Source organism: Mus musculus, chromosome 2 (assembly GCF_000001635.26).
Source record: "Mus musculus strain C57BL/6J chromosome 2, GRCm38.p6 C57BL/6J".
NCBI classification, from domain to species: Eukaryota; Metazoa; Chordata; class Mammalia; order Rodentia; family Muridae; genus Mus; species Mus musculus.
The window spans coordinates 157,836,103-157,850,143 of NC_000068.7; the positions used below are offsets into that span (position 1 = coordinate 157,836,103).

General features: G+C 46.2%; 1 protein-coding gene across 2 annotated transcripts in view; it reads left to right on the forward strand.

Moving 5' to 3' along the window:
- Nucleotides 1–14,041, forward strand: part of Ctnnbl1 (catenin, beta like 1) — a 154,503-nt gene that overhangs the window by 98,702 nt on the left and 41,760 nt on the right. For both annotated transcript variants that reach the window (NM_025680.4, XM_006500022.3), the window contains one exon: nucleotides 408–589. In NM_025680.4, coding sequence (NP_079956.3) covers nucleotides 408–589 — 182 coding nt within the window. The remainder of the gene's footprint in view (nucleotides 1–407; nucleotides 590–14,041) is intronic.

Consider the following 14,041-nt stretch of genomic DNA (forward strand, 5'->3'; position numbering starts at 1 on the left):
CTGATACCATGGAGTTGTACATTCTCAGAGGACAAATCAAATGATGTGGTTTCTAATAAAGCTGTTGAGGGAAGGGGGCTGCTAAGCCGTCGACCCTCAGTCTGGTCTGCTTCTCTAGTCTTGCGATGTGCTTCCCACAGAATTGTCCTAGCTCTTGTGGGAATTTGGACGTTACCATTTGCAACCTTAAGATTGTGTGGGTGGGTAAGAATTTATTCTTCCTATTCTAGATTCTATTAATGTATATGGCATTCTGCTTAGATATTTCATAATGTAAATACTGTCTCAATTTTTCTGTTTTTATGGGGAGATTTTTTTTCCTAGTAGAATGGGTACACACTAAGAAAAAAGTTACACACACACACACACATTGATATTGCTTCTGATGGAATGCATTTGGTTTGTAGGGAGAAGAAGGTCTCCCGGAGCAGCGCCCTGAAGGTGCTGGACCATGCCATGATTGGGCCTGAAGGCACAGACAACTGCCACAAGTTTGTTGACATTCTTGGCTTACGGACCATCTTTCCACTCTTCATGAAGTCTCCTCGGAAAATCAAGAAGGTGGGAACCACAGAGAAGGAGCATGAAGGTAGGGTTCACTGTAGGGACGACTGGGAGAGGTAGCTGGGTCCTGCCGAGGGAGAGCACTCACTGGTGTCTGTCTGCTGTTCCGAGTGTGGCAAAGCAACCCGGAGACTAAGGGTGACCGGTGGCCTTTGTGGGTCCGGCTCTGCGTATGCCTGAATCCTGGAGGTTCAACTCCCTCTGGCCTGTGTGTGTGCGTGCGTGAGAGGCTTTGTGTTCCTCCCTGTAATTTGCGGTGAGGTGTCTCTCTGATGGAAGACCCTTTTGCAAAGAGTAATGAGGTGGCACCACATGTCACCTCCGGAGTGGTGCTTTCATGTATTTCTGTATTAAAGTATGATTCAGCCAACATCAGGAATTGCCGGAATAAACTATTTACAGCCCAGGTTCCCCTTTTTATGTTTCTCCTCCCTGATGGAGCATACTCCTAGCAAAATGCTGCTGTGAATTGTGAGGCCGTAACCAGAGTAGTTACCGCCAGGCCAGTGTCTTCCTGGTATTGTCTGGTGGCCTGCAGCATCCCTCCCCCAGTAAATGACTGCAATGCAATCTGGAAGGCTGGCGATTTATGGACATTGACAGCTCTGCTGGAGGCTAGCAGACACTTGCACCCGAGAATTTACATGGTTGGATGGCTATTTTAAAGTGCAGGAGCGTGCAGGGAGACAGGAAGCAGTGCGTGGGAAAGAGGAAAGAGGCCTGAGCTGTTAGGGAAACTCAGTGGCTCTGTCAAAGGCACCGTGTCCCATGGTTTGGGTGACTTTCCTCAGTGATTGGTAGAGTTGACCTAGACACCTGCCATATCTGCTGTGCCCTCACCCCTGTCTGTCTCAAGTAGACCTGGCCCTGTCTCCCGAAACTTGAAGATCGTTTGAGTGATCATATGAACTCTCTAGAGGCAGCACTCAGACGAGAACAAGTTAGAGACCTCATCAGATTCCCGTCGGATATTGACCAAGCTAGCTGTAAACAAGTTAACCCCGCTGCCAGCCTTTTTCTTTCTCTGTAGAACTCAGCTGGAAGAGGCCCTGGGAAGAGAAATGAGGGCCTGGATATCTAGACAAGCTTATGGCAGCCACTGTTGGGTGGTGCCAGGTTCTGCTCGAGCCATGTTGCTCACAGTCTGGTTTAGGCCTCACCACCAGTGGAGAAGATGGTGGTATCTTTGCTTAATCTTAAAGAAAATCAGCTCAGACAGGGGCCAGTGTGTGAGTTCTTGTGTATTTATGTGGATATATGTGTGTGCATATATGTGTGTGTATACATGGGGAGATCAGAGAACTTGCTCCTTGGCAGCTGTCTACTTTGTTTCTTAAGACACACAGAGACCCTCTGGCCTGGGGCTCACTAATTGGCTAAGCCAGTGTGGCCAGCAGGCCCCAGAGGTCCTCCTATCTCTGTTGCCCCAGTACAAGTACCACCACTTTCACTTGGGTTCTGGGGATAAACTCGGGTCCTCACTCTGGCAAGGCAGGCACTTTACTGACTGAGCCGTCTCCTCCTGCCCCTAGCTGGCCCCATCCAGACCCTTGGTCTGAAATCTGAGGGAATGAGACCAGTGAACTAAGCTGTGATGTCTGTGTCTTCAACTCCTGAGGTCTGAGCCCTAGTTGCCAAAACTGCTTCATAAGCCGGCGACTCTTCACACTGCTGTGTCCAACCTGCTGGCTTCTGCTGAGAGCCTTGACGCTGCTTTGAGCATGCGTGGAGAGAGGGTGAAGGAAAACAGCCCTGAGCCAGCTCTTGTTCATGTGCAGGGATCTGAGAAGAGGAAGTGACAGATTCAGCGAGCAGCTGTTTTCCTGCTGAAAAATGTGCCCGGTGGCATGCTGGTGACAGAACATTGCCTTTAGAGTGCCCACATTAGGAATCTGATAACATTATATTAGTGGGGGCAATGGCTTGGGAAGACAGCTCCTAGAAGGCTAGCGAGGATAAGCCGTGCATCCTGCACACAGCAGCACCCAGAAGTAGAAGGAAGGCCCAAGGACAAAGCACCGCCCTGCCTTCTGCCACCCTCCAGCTGCGCATCCTGGCAAACTCCCATAATCTTTAAATGGCGGGAAGACTAGATACGGCACATCATGCAGGTTTCTTTACCCTGCCTTGTCCCCTGTGCAAGCCCTGTGCTCTGACTGCTGTCCATGCCCTTCTGATGCAAGTGTGCCAGGTCTGTGTGCAACAGCAGAGCACCGTGACCTCTCACCATCAGGATTGCTTGTGACTAGGTTCCTCTCAGGCTTCCATTGGCCCCTTCCACTGTTGGCAGTACTTAGTGCTCATCGATTGGTCTGGCTAGCAGCTGGTCATCCTTAGTTGGATGTCTCTTTCTTAGACAGGCCCTCTAATTAATGCATCTTGATTCTAAGACTTGGTCCCCAACCCATGACATTAAAAAATCGGTGCTTGTCATCTCTGGGTCCCACTGCCTAGCCTGGTGCTTGATGTGTAAATAAGAGCACAATAAATGTTTGGAGGCTGCTAGTTTTAACACCTTCCCTGGAAGATTTCATGAAGGTCAGCACAGGCTTGAGCCTCTCCCCAACTTGCTAAAGGCACATAGCTGAGTAGTTCACACGATGGTTCTCAGTGATGTATGCCTTTAATAAGGGTCTTTCTTCCAGGTTCTTCTGAAGTAGAAGTAAGACCTTTGCTAGGCACCTTGGATTCTGTCACTCTGGCTTAGAGATGATAGTAGCTGTACCCTCAGGGGCCCAGTATGCACAGAGCTTCATCATAGGTAAGGCTTGCTCAGGACAAGCTTCTGCTGGTACTCAGATTCCTAATTAATCATCATGCAAAGGGAGTTCGTTCCCCAGTCTGGAAACTGCCTAGAACGTCCCCTTTTCTTTCTTAGCAAGTTTTAGATTTGTCTTACATGCTGGTTGCCTTAAGTCCATTCTCAGCCCTGTCACCTCAGGACCTGCCCCAAGCAACTGCAGTGGCAATTTAGTCTGGTGGCACAGGTAGCTCACTGCTAATCATGTGCGGTCTTGGGCACATTCTAAATTCTCTCTCTGAGCCTCAGCTGCCTGGTCTATAAAATAGTGGGACTTGAATCACCCACTCTGGCTGTGTATAAGGGCCAGATGGAAGGACAGTAGTAGTAAGACTGCTGCTGCTCTACATCCGCGTGGTGGTCCCACCAACTGTGGATTGAGAATGTGAGACCCACCAACTGTGGATTGAGAATGTGAGACACACCAACTGTCAGTAGTGAGCATGTGCAGTCTCTTTTGAGTGTGTGTCAGTCATTATTTCTCAAGCAATATAGCTTTCTCATACAGCTTTTACATTGCAGTTATTACGGTGATCTAGAGATGATTGATTGATTTGTTGATTGATTGATTTGTTGATTGATTGGCTGGAGACAAGCACCCTTGGATGGCTTGGATCTGTTGTGAGATCAGACTGGCCTTGAACTCACAAAGAGATCTGTCTGTCTCTTCTTCCTCAGCGCTGTGTACTGTGGCTTGATGATTTAATGAATATGGGAGGTTATTTCTGGATTATGTGCAAATACTGTGCTATTTTACTTAAGGGACCTTGGCAGCTACATATTTTGTTATCTCTGCCAGGCTCTGGGCCTAATCCCCTCTCAGATACTGAGAGATGGCTTTTTATGCCTATCATAGACCCTACAATTAAATAGTCAGCTTTGAAAAGTGTTAATTCTGTCTCATAACAATATTGCTGGCAGTTTTGTATATCTGTGCCTTGGCCACACAACCCAGCCCTTTCTAGAAGTCTTGGGGTGAACTTGACAATAGGAGGGCTGTATGTATGCATGTTTGTTTGTGTGCAAGCACATGGAGAGGCCAGAGTCTGTGTCTCCATTGCTCTCCACCCAAATTTTTAAGATAGGGTCTTCCACTGAGTGGCTGGTTCTAGGAATCCTCCTGTCTCTGCCTCGTCATCACTGGGACTGTAGGCAAGCACCACATGTGTGACTTTTGACTGTTGGGCAAGCACTTCACCAAATGAGCCCTGGGAGAGAGAGCTCCTCCTTGGTGGAGAGGTCCTGCTGAATACCATGGTTTCATAAGCCAGCTATGGCCTCTCAGCCAATAGGAGGGGTTGAGAAAGGAGAGCCTCTAGACTCCAGACTCTGGAGAGGAGGGGGAAACAGAACTGCTCTCAGAACCTCAAACTGCTGGTAATTGGTTCCTCTTTTGTGAGTCTGGGTGGGGAAGGAAAAGAATTATTGTAATTGAAATCCATTCAGGTTTGCATAATAAAACCTTCAGAAATAGATCTGGGGAGGCACTTAGTGTGGGGGATGGGTCAGAAAGAGCCACTTGCCCTTGGGTGCAGTAATATGACTGGCTGCCTCCTTGGATTTATAAAGAATTGCACAGTGTGTATTGTCTCCTTGGTTTTAACTACTTTAGCATAGGCAGGGAGGATAAAAGAACTGGGATCCAGAAATGGCATCTGACCTTTACTTCCTGGCTCTCTTTTAAATTCTTATTAAAATAGGCCCAATTTTCCTTGTATTGCCTCATTAGGTAGGTGAGTTATTGAGTTTGTAGCCGTTCTAGTTAATTGCGCTGTTTTAACATGGTTCCCCTGGAGGCTGTTAAGAGCTTTGAGGGGGTGAGCTCCCAAGCAGTGTAGGTGTGTGGCATGCTTGCTGGGCATGCGCGTACATTTCCACCTTATCCACAGTGACAGTGGTTGATAGCAGGTCAGTGCTTTGAAGACGACTTTTCTGTTGTCAGTGAAGGGTTTTAAGTGATTCTAGTCAACTCCGAATGTCAGGAAACATGTTGATGCCCCAGGCTTCCTGGACTTCTAACACAACAAAAGAACAGGCCAGGCTCCCATGACACTCCTCAGATCCTGCAAGGGTCAGAACAGAAAGGGCATGGCTTCTCGGCAGTCAGACATAAGGGGACTTTGGTCAGCCCAGAGGAAAAGGAAGCACTGTTACAGACTGCGGCTAAGGCATGATGGCATCCCATCCTTTTGTGCAAGCGTAGGATGGAATTAACACTGTGGTTAAAATAGGGCAGAGACCTTAGGATACGGCAGGGCTTGTGTGCACAGGGAAGATAGTGGCCTGCCAATTCTGCAGAGTCTGTCTGCTCTTCCCAGGCCCCAGCTCCATGTTCCCTGCTTCTGCCTGCCCTGCAGCCTCCCTGCTCACTTACACAGGTGTCACTTGCACCACTGGCCTGGGTGCTCCCCTCAAGTCTTTGACCTCCATTTGTCCCTGGCTCCCAGACCTTGATCCTCTTCTGTCTCCCAAGGCCTGGTCAGCACAGCTAATCACCAACAGATACACCCACATATTCAGCAGGCCTCTTCCTGCCCTGCTTCAGCACTGCTCCTGCTGCGCACAGAAGCCAGCATCCCATGTGGACCTCTGTGATTCCCCATGTGCACTTTGTTTTTTAAACTATGACTTCTACCTTATAAAAGTCTCCACCAGCTCTCTCTGTTGCCTTGGCTACCTGTGTCACCTCAGTGAACTTCTCTGCAGCCCTAATATCTAGCTCCTTGAACCCATTTCCTGAGTCCCCTCTGTCTCAAAGGCAGTAAATGAATCAGAACTCCCAGCCTTTAGCAGTCTTTTAGGAAAGGAGGAAATAGCCAAGGGGGTAAAGTTGGTTAGGTAGATATTAATCACAGAATTCCATTAGCAATTACAAAGACCTTCCTGACAAGAGGATTTCATCATTAAAGATAACAGAGCAAGGGCCTTAAAGAAGAGGAAGGTGGAGGGGAGAGGGCAAGGACCCAGCACTAGGCCAGGACATCCCCGTTGTACATCGTTCACAGCCCTCCAGCTCAGGGTCATTTTCTTTTCTAAAGGTTCAGCGACGCTGAGCCTCGATGACACCACCACCAGGTCAGTCACTAAAGGAAGACTCAGACTCCCTCCACTTGGATCACAATTCTCGTTATTTCATGAGCTGGGGCTGCCTTGCCCATTTGTTTTGCTCGGTTAGTTACATGAGTTCTTAATCAGAAAACTCACTTCATTACAAGTTGTCATGGTGGAAGCGATTCTTGTTTAGCTCTTTTTCATTTTGAATGTGAACCATTCCCTGCAGGCTTATATGTTGAAAGCCTAGTCCCTAGCTGGTGGTGCTGTTTTGGAAATGTGAGGATATGGGCACCCAACTGGAGAAGTCACTGGAGCTATGTTCTGTGGGGCTAAACTTGGTTCCTGTCTCTCTCCTCCTGGCTACTTCCCTGCTGCCCTGAGGTGAGCAGCTTTCCTCAGCATAGTCCAGAAGTGAGGGAGCCCACCAGGTAGACCAAACTCTGCTATCATGAGCCAGAATGTCTCCTTGTCTCCTTGAATTGTTTGTGCCAGCCTCCAGAAGTCTAACGTTATCCTTCTGAATCTCAGATTGTGAAGAGGAAGGCAGCGACTGGGTAAAAGTGTGGCTGGGCATTTCTAGTGCCTGGGCATTTCTAGTGCCTGCCGTACGCTTGGTACACGATAGGTGTTCAGTACATGCTGGGGGCGCCAATAAATGAGTTTATGTAGCACCCGCATGGTGTATAGTGACTGCCACCAAGGTCCGGCCAGGATTTCAAAGCGTGACTGAATCTGTATTTCTTAAACATGCAGGGGTTTCTACTCCAAGAAGTTGCTCAGTAATAGTCCATACAGATTTGTTCCTTAGTCTCTAAGAACAAATGCTCTACTCACCTTTCTGAGTTATGGAAGGACTGAGCTAGCTTCCATATTAACATGGAATTATTAATTCCATATTATTAATAGTGGAACTAATAATTAATGTTATTATTAATATTAATAAATGTTCTTTTATGGTAGGCCATCACATAACACTGACCCCAGGCAGCACTCCTTCATAAGTGTTGTGTTAGAGCAGAGGTGCTTAAATGTTTCCACCCAAGAAATTTGTATGTAATCCTTGGTATAATAGTACATAAACTATAAGCATAGAAAGTCAACATTTGGGGCTGGAGAGAGAGCACTTTGTAGGAACACTTGCTGCTCTTGGAGAGGACCAGGGTTTGGTTTCCATCGTCTGTATCACCAGGTAGCTAAGAGCTGACTGAAAGTCAGGCTTCAAACCATCTGACACCCTCCATGGATGCTGCGTGCCCATGTACATACACACACACACACACCATCCTCATGTGCTACATGCCCATGCACACACACATAGAAAAATAGATTGATAAATGTCAGCATTCACTGATAGTAATAAATAAAGTTGCTCTAAAACAATTTTGGTATATATAGTTTTTTTCATTTATTATAGATAAAACAGATTGGTATACTAATGAAGATGGATGTACAGTTTGTCTGAGTATTTGATATAGAGCATTTTCAGAGATGCTTCTCAGAGTTTAGGTTTGATTATCACCAGTGCTGAAAATACCACATCATAAAGCTGCACAGTGCGCAGTGGCAGAAGAATGTCTAGGACAGTTTCAGAGAATCTGGGGAATTCTCTCCTAATCCCAAACCAAAATTCACTTAATGACTCTTTATGAAACTCAAGTCAGCAATTCAAACGGCAGTTTTTAATATCAAACATTCGAACACAAAACAATCAAAAGATACACTAAATCAATATGTGGATGCTGAGGGATAACAGTAGGAAAATATTAACAGTCTTTGTTTTCCACAATTAAACCATTATGTTTCCATACAAGCTGAAAAGTTCATGTGTGCAGTAAAAACTGGCTCAGAGCACACAGTAGTCTCAAATTTGCACCAAGACATCCTAGGCTGAGTTCTCTGGTATGAAGACACAAAGTACTCATAGGTATGTTCAGAGCCATAGCTGCTGTGACGTCACACACAGGACACACGTCATGCCAGACACACCTCCGACTCATTCCTTGTTTGGGTTTGATTTGGACTTGTTGGTCATTCAGAAACACAGACAGTATTGAACACGCCCCCAGTTTCATTAGTGGTGCTGCTGTGAGGATGGCTTCTCGTTCACATTCCTCTGCTTCTACTATCTCGGCAGTTAAAGTATGTACCTGACAAAGACTTCACTTGGTTTCTTGAACCTGCCAGTCTTGGAGCTGGGCTGTATGTGTGCATGTCAGTTCTGTGTGGAACATCAGACAAAAAAACCTTCCCAGAGAGTATTCAACAGGAAGTTCCAGGAGCCCACTTTTCCACAGAACCCATGCCAGAGCTTGCAAACTCAGCTCCTCTCTTCCCAAGCCTAAACAGTTAGTTGTTGGCAAGGGAACAGTGAGAAGGAGGTGTGATGACACTGGGCGTACACTGATGGACCCTGGTGCAGAATACAGAGGAGATGCCTTGCTGCTGCTTTGTGTTGAAAGCCTTGTAACCAAACACTTTCTGGATCAGTGTCCTTTCCCTCCCTCCAGTTGTCTCAGCACTCCACCCCAACCCCACCCTTGCCAGGGATAGCAGAGTGTAGGATGCCGAAACAAGGCACTGTGCTTAAGTTTTGAGTGTTGTGATCTGACTTGCTAACTGGCTTAAGCCCCTCAGGATTTACACAGGCAGCACTCTCTTGTTTGCCCCTAGGAAGACAGAGAGAGGTACACTCACAATCCTGGAGGGGGTACTTCCCTTGGGGGCCGGGGTGTTGGGGGAGGAAACAGGCTATCCTCTAAAAGGCACGGGCCTTTACCCGTGCTTTAGTAATTAGACTTTTCTCTCTTTGCCGTCTTTTTCTTCTCTTAGAGTTTGCCAGTTCCCAAGCACCTTTTAAGTTTCAGATGCAGAATTTGAGCTGAGGTCAGGTTCAAACCGTCTTCCAGCAGCAGGGCAGCTGTGGGTCTTCTGTTGGGTGTTGAGAAACAGCACAGGGTTGAGGAGAAAGATTGCTTTTACAGGCAGGCTGACCAGCAGTTCAGACCCCAGCTCTACTCGCAGGCTGTTGAGTGGCCTTGGGCAAGTTATTTCTTTTGTTTGAACTTGAAATTCCACTTGAGTCAAGCAAGACTGGTAACCTCCTCCCTTGAGGTTGTACAAAGTAATAATTGGGAATGTCCTGTATTCAGTCCCCAGCAGTGGGGTACAGTGACTAATGTTGGATTCCTTCAGAGATAGGTTCTGTGCTTACATGTGCGGTACAGACTCCTGCTTTTGTGGACATAGAACCCATTTATGATCCAATCTGTGGAAAGGTTGGATCCTAACAGGAATTATCAGGGCAGGATAGTCACTGTTAACATAATGGCCTCTAAGCCTGGGCCTCAGGAGTGAGGTTCATCCCTGCCTGGATGACATGGCCAGCTTTGTTCTGGCTTCAGGCTCCCATTCTTGACTGCCTTCACTAGGGCTGGGGCCCCGGGGCTGATTTCTAAAGAAAGATGCTCCTTCACGAGGTAAGCATTAGTTCCTCTTTGTGCCAGGCTGCTGTTCTAGATGGAAGGTGAACAAACCCACAGTGCAGCCAGCAAGACAGAAACCCGCATTTATGTCACAAGGTAAAGATGGAAGACGAGCGTGCTCACAGCTCATGGAGAAAACAGACAAAGCTTGCATTTCTATGCCAAGGTGGAAGGATGATTGAGGTCCTGTGGCTACCTGAGTCATACATTGGTAGATGCTGAGTAGTAATGTCAGGGGAAAACCACATATAGAAAAGACAGACGGGACAGACTTACAGACTCAGACAGACAGTGGTCCTTAAACCTGGCCACCATCAGCATCTTGTAGAGCCTGTATGTTCCTTACTGTCTACCCATACCACCTCTGCAAGCCCTGGAGTGTGTCTGAGGCTCTTCTGACCCCAGCCTGTAGAGGGAAATTAGAACATTACACAGAAGCCAGAGCTGTGCAGGGCCTGAGTTCACCAGGGACAAGCACAAGACCTTCCTGGCGCGGGGAAATGTTCATTTGAGTTAGCTCTTGTTGCTGTTATGTTAATAACTTTATTATTTCATACCAAAAGGACCTCCCGAATTTTCACAGATCAAAGGTATAGCATTAATTTCTGTTATCTTGGACTTTTAAGCTAATTTATGGAAAATTCCATGTTGAGTCCTGAGGGGAGGGTAGAGAACAGCTCTCTTTCCTGTGTTCCCTTTGCAGCTTTCAGTGTGTCTAGTAGCAGGTTAGCTCTTTTGTGGCATTAGGAGAATTCTCGTTCTGGAAATAGAATTTCTTTTGGTGCATTTGTAGTGTTGTCAATAGGAATATGATAGTGTTTGTTTATGATCTTGGTTAAATTTTATAGGAATGGTTTAGTATGTAATTATATCTTTATAGAAATCAAACAAACACCACCAACAACTGAAGAACAGCCAGACTGTTTTTAGGTTACCTCTGCAGTGTTGTAAGTAGCCCCCAAACAAAGAAACAACAGAAACTAGTCAGTTATTAACTGTGAACTATGGTTAATTAAAATTCAACACATAATCTCTGCTGGGATGCAGTTCCTAGCCTCACCATTTCAAGGCTGTTTATCCTTAGTCCTCATCCCTTTTGGCCTAATCCTTACCACGTCTTCTTGTTGCCTCACTTGACCTGTGAGAGCACAAGCAAGGAACCAACCGTGGGTTTAGAGGTGGTGCAGATGGACTGTTAGAAACTGAACCCAGAATTTCCTGTGTCTTCAAAATCAAAACAATATGGGTTTTGTTTGGCCTTGGTTTTTATTTTGTTTGTTTTGTTTTCAGGTACTATAATTGATTGTATTCCTTCCCTTCCCCAGCTTCTCCTGGCTCCTCCCCATCTCCTTGTCCTCCCAGCTTCATGTTTCTCTCTAGTTCTCCGAGTATCTTTCTAAATAAACAAACTAACAAAAATTGAAACAGACAAAAAAAAGTAAAGAAAATCAGTAAGACAAACATCACACACACACACACACACACCATGGAGTCTGTTTTGTGTTGGCCAACTACTCCTAGGCGTTGGCCCTGTCCTACAGTGTGGTTGATATGCCCAGTGCTACTCCATGAGAAAACAAGTTTTTCCTTCCCCAGCAGGTACCAGTTATGGCTTCTTGGTTAGGGCTGGGGATTTTTATTCAACAGAACTGATGCACATGTGAACTCAGACTGTGAAGGCCTTGTTTTTAATCGTAAACTAAAGCCCCTCGCCTATAGAGAGTTTGATTTAAACTCATTTCCTACTTAGCCTCTTGCTCTGTAGCCCTGCATAAATAGTCTCCATCTCTCAGTGGTAACTCTTTTGGCCTGTCTCACTTTGTTTGCCTCAAACCCAAGATGTATCGGCCCACCACATCTTCCCTGCCTGGGGCTTTCCAGAGCTGGTGCTCAATGCTGCTCGGCCTCCAGACTTTGCTCCTAGAAATGATTGCTCTTGTAACCTTGCTCTGTCCCTCTATTGACCCATCTTTAAAAATGGCATCAATTTACAGCTTTCAATCCTAGTTGGTTGGTGACACTTGAAGAGCTTTGACAAAATGCTTGGACCTGGCCTTCTCCAGAAGTCTTGAGCCTTGGAGCATTGGTATTTCTTAAAAGGTTTCCATTAATTATGTCTGTGTCTGTATGAGTAATAGATTCATGTCTGTGGGTGGGTCCTGTGCGTGTGCACATGAACAGAGGTCAGAAGAGGGCATTGGGTCCAAGCTTATTGTCCTCTATAGCTCTCCACCTGTCCCTTTGAAACAGGGTCTGTCCCTGAACACATGGGGATGGGGTCTGTTGGCTGGAGTGGGCCTTTCAGTGATACTGCGAAGCTCCACTGTCTTTAGAAGGCAAGCAAAGAGTTCAGGTGAGTAGCAGCTTTGGAGGCAATTTAGCTTGGAGGAGAGCTGGGACGGCAAGGTGCTTCTTTCATCTATGTGGGAGTAATTGGAACTGCAAGGTGGCCAGGGAATGACCTGAGGACCAAAATCCAGTGTCCAGGTTTATTCACTTAGCGCACGAGACTTCGGAAGGTGTTTTTCTGCTGGCATCTTTTACTGTGTATATACTTGAGTGTGTTGGATATATTGGTACTTGATGGAAGATATGACATAGAAAGGAAGCACAGAAAATAAACGTGTATACATTTCCGTGCTCATAAAGAACATGGTTGCGAGTGTGAGGTGTTTGTTAGTGTCCTTCCTCCTGGATGCTTGTAAAATCCGATGTAATGTGTATGTGCAGCAGCCTGCAGGTTACTGGGGAAATGCTCAGTGTGTTTAATCATGTTGCAGCCTTGTTTGTTTGTTTTTTTATAGTAGGAAAATGTCTTTGGCTGGCTTCTGGTGCCAGATTGATTTTGCTTGTGGGTGTCCAGATGCTGATGAGCTGTAATTAGCATAGGAAGGAGGCTGGAAAGATGTTGAACAGTCTTTCTCGGTAGCCAAACAATGGATCCCCGAACAGAGGTTATTCTCCTGTATCGGGCACACCTGAGGCTATGCTTTGCTCTCAGTTATGGCTCTGTGCAGGTGAGCACCCGAGTGGTTTTGGAGACTCCTAGACCTGGTAAAGGGTGGTTTCCTGAAGTTGACTCTTTGTGAAGAGTCCCTTTAAATTCCGGAGTGGCCCAGGAGAGACCGTGGCCACTGGTTTCAGGAGACTGGGCTGTGTTTCTGCCCTGACTCCTCTGTTTAGCTTACTCCTCTGTTTTGCACATTATCTTGCTTGCTTCCCCCAGAACCTCGGTTTCCATATCTTAAAGATGGCGATAGCAGTACTTCACAACATAAGAGACTGTGTAAGATAGTATGCGGGACAGTGATGGCTGGTGGACATGGCTAGCCATGTTTCCTCCATGTCGTCTACATTCTTTATACTTCTTTGTAGCACTTTTTATCCCTGATTCCAAAGTAAGAAGAAAATGATTATTAATTTGTTCCTTATTTGCTGCAAGGTACCATAAAATAAATTAAGCGTATGATTTTGATAATCACTAAAAGCATGCTTAACACTTCCTTAAATGTATTGATTAGTAATAAATCATGTTGCAGTAAGTGTGCCTGCTGGCTGGCGAGCTTTGGGGATGACAGTGCTGTAGCTGATTAGCAAGCTGACGGCCTGAGGTGTCAGCCTGGGTTGACAGTGCATGGGGACTCGGGTTTATCAAATATTGCTGTGTTCAGTATATGTTTGATGCTGTATCGACTGCCAGCCTTGCATGGGGGTGTCATGCATTTGCCTTATTATTGAGAAGACAGCCCCCCCCCCCAAGAAGTTAAGCACTTCCTCAACTGAGCACAGTTTAAATTAGCAGCAAGAACCTAAAGCCACAGAGCTCTTAATACTGTGTTCCAGCCTCTCAAGGAGGTAGCCCTAGACCAGAAAGTTAAATGACTTTTAATCTCCAAGGCAACAGTGCTGTAACTAGCTATTTCTGGGAATGGCAGAGGAAACTGGGTGATACTGGCAGGGCAGGGCAGCAAAGCACTACAAGTGTTTCCTATTGGATAGTATGGGATGACAAACCTTTTTGTAACTTCATTTTAATTTTTAGGATAATGAGCCATGTTCTGGTAGGGTTCTTTCCATATAGTTCATATTACGTTAGGTGTGCTTTGGTGTAGGGGTCTCAGCTAAAATACAGTAGGAAAAG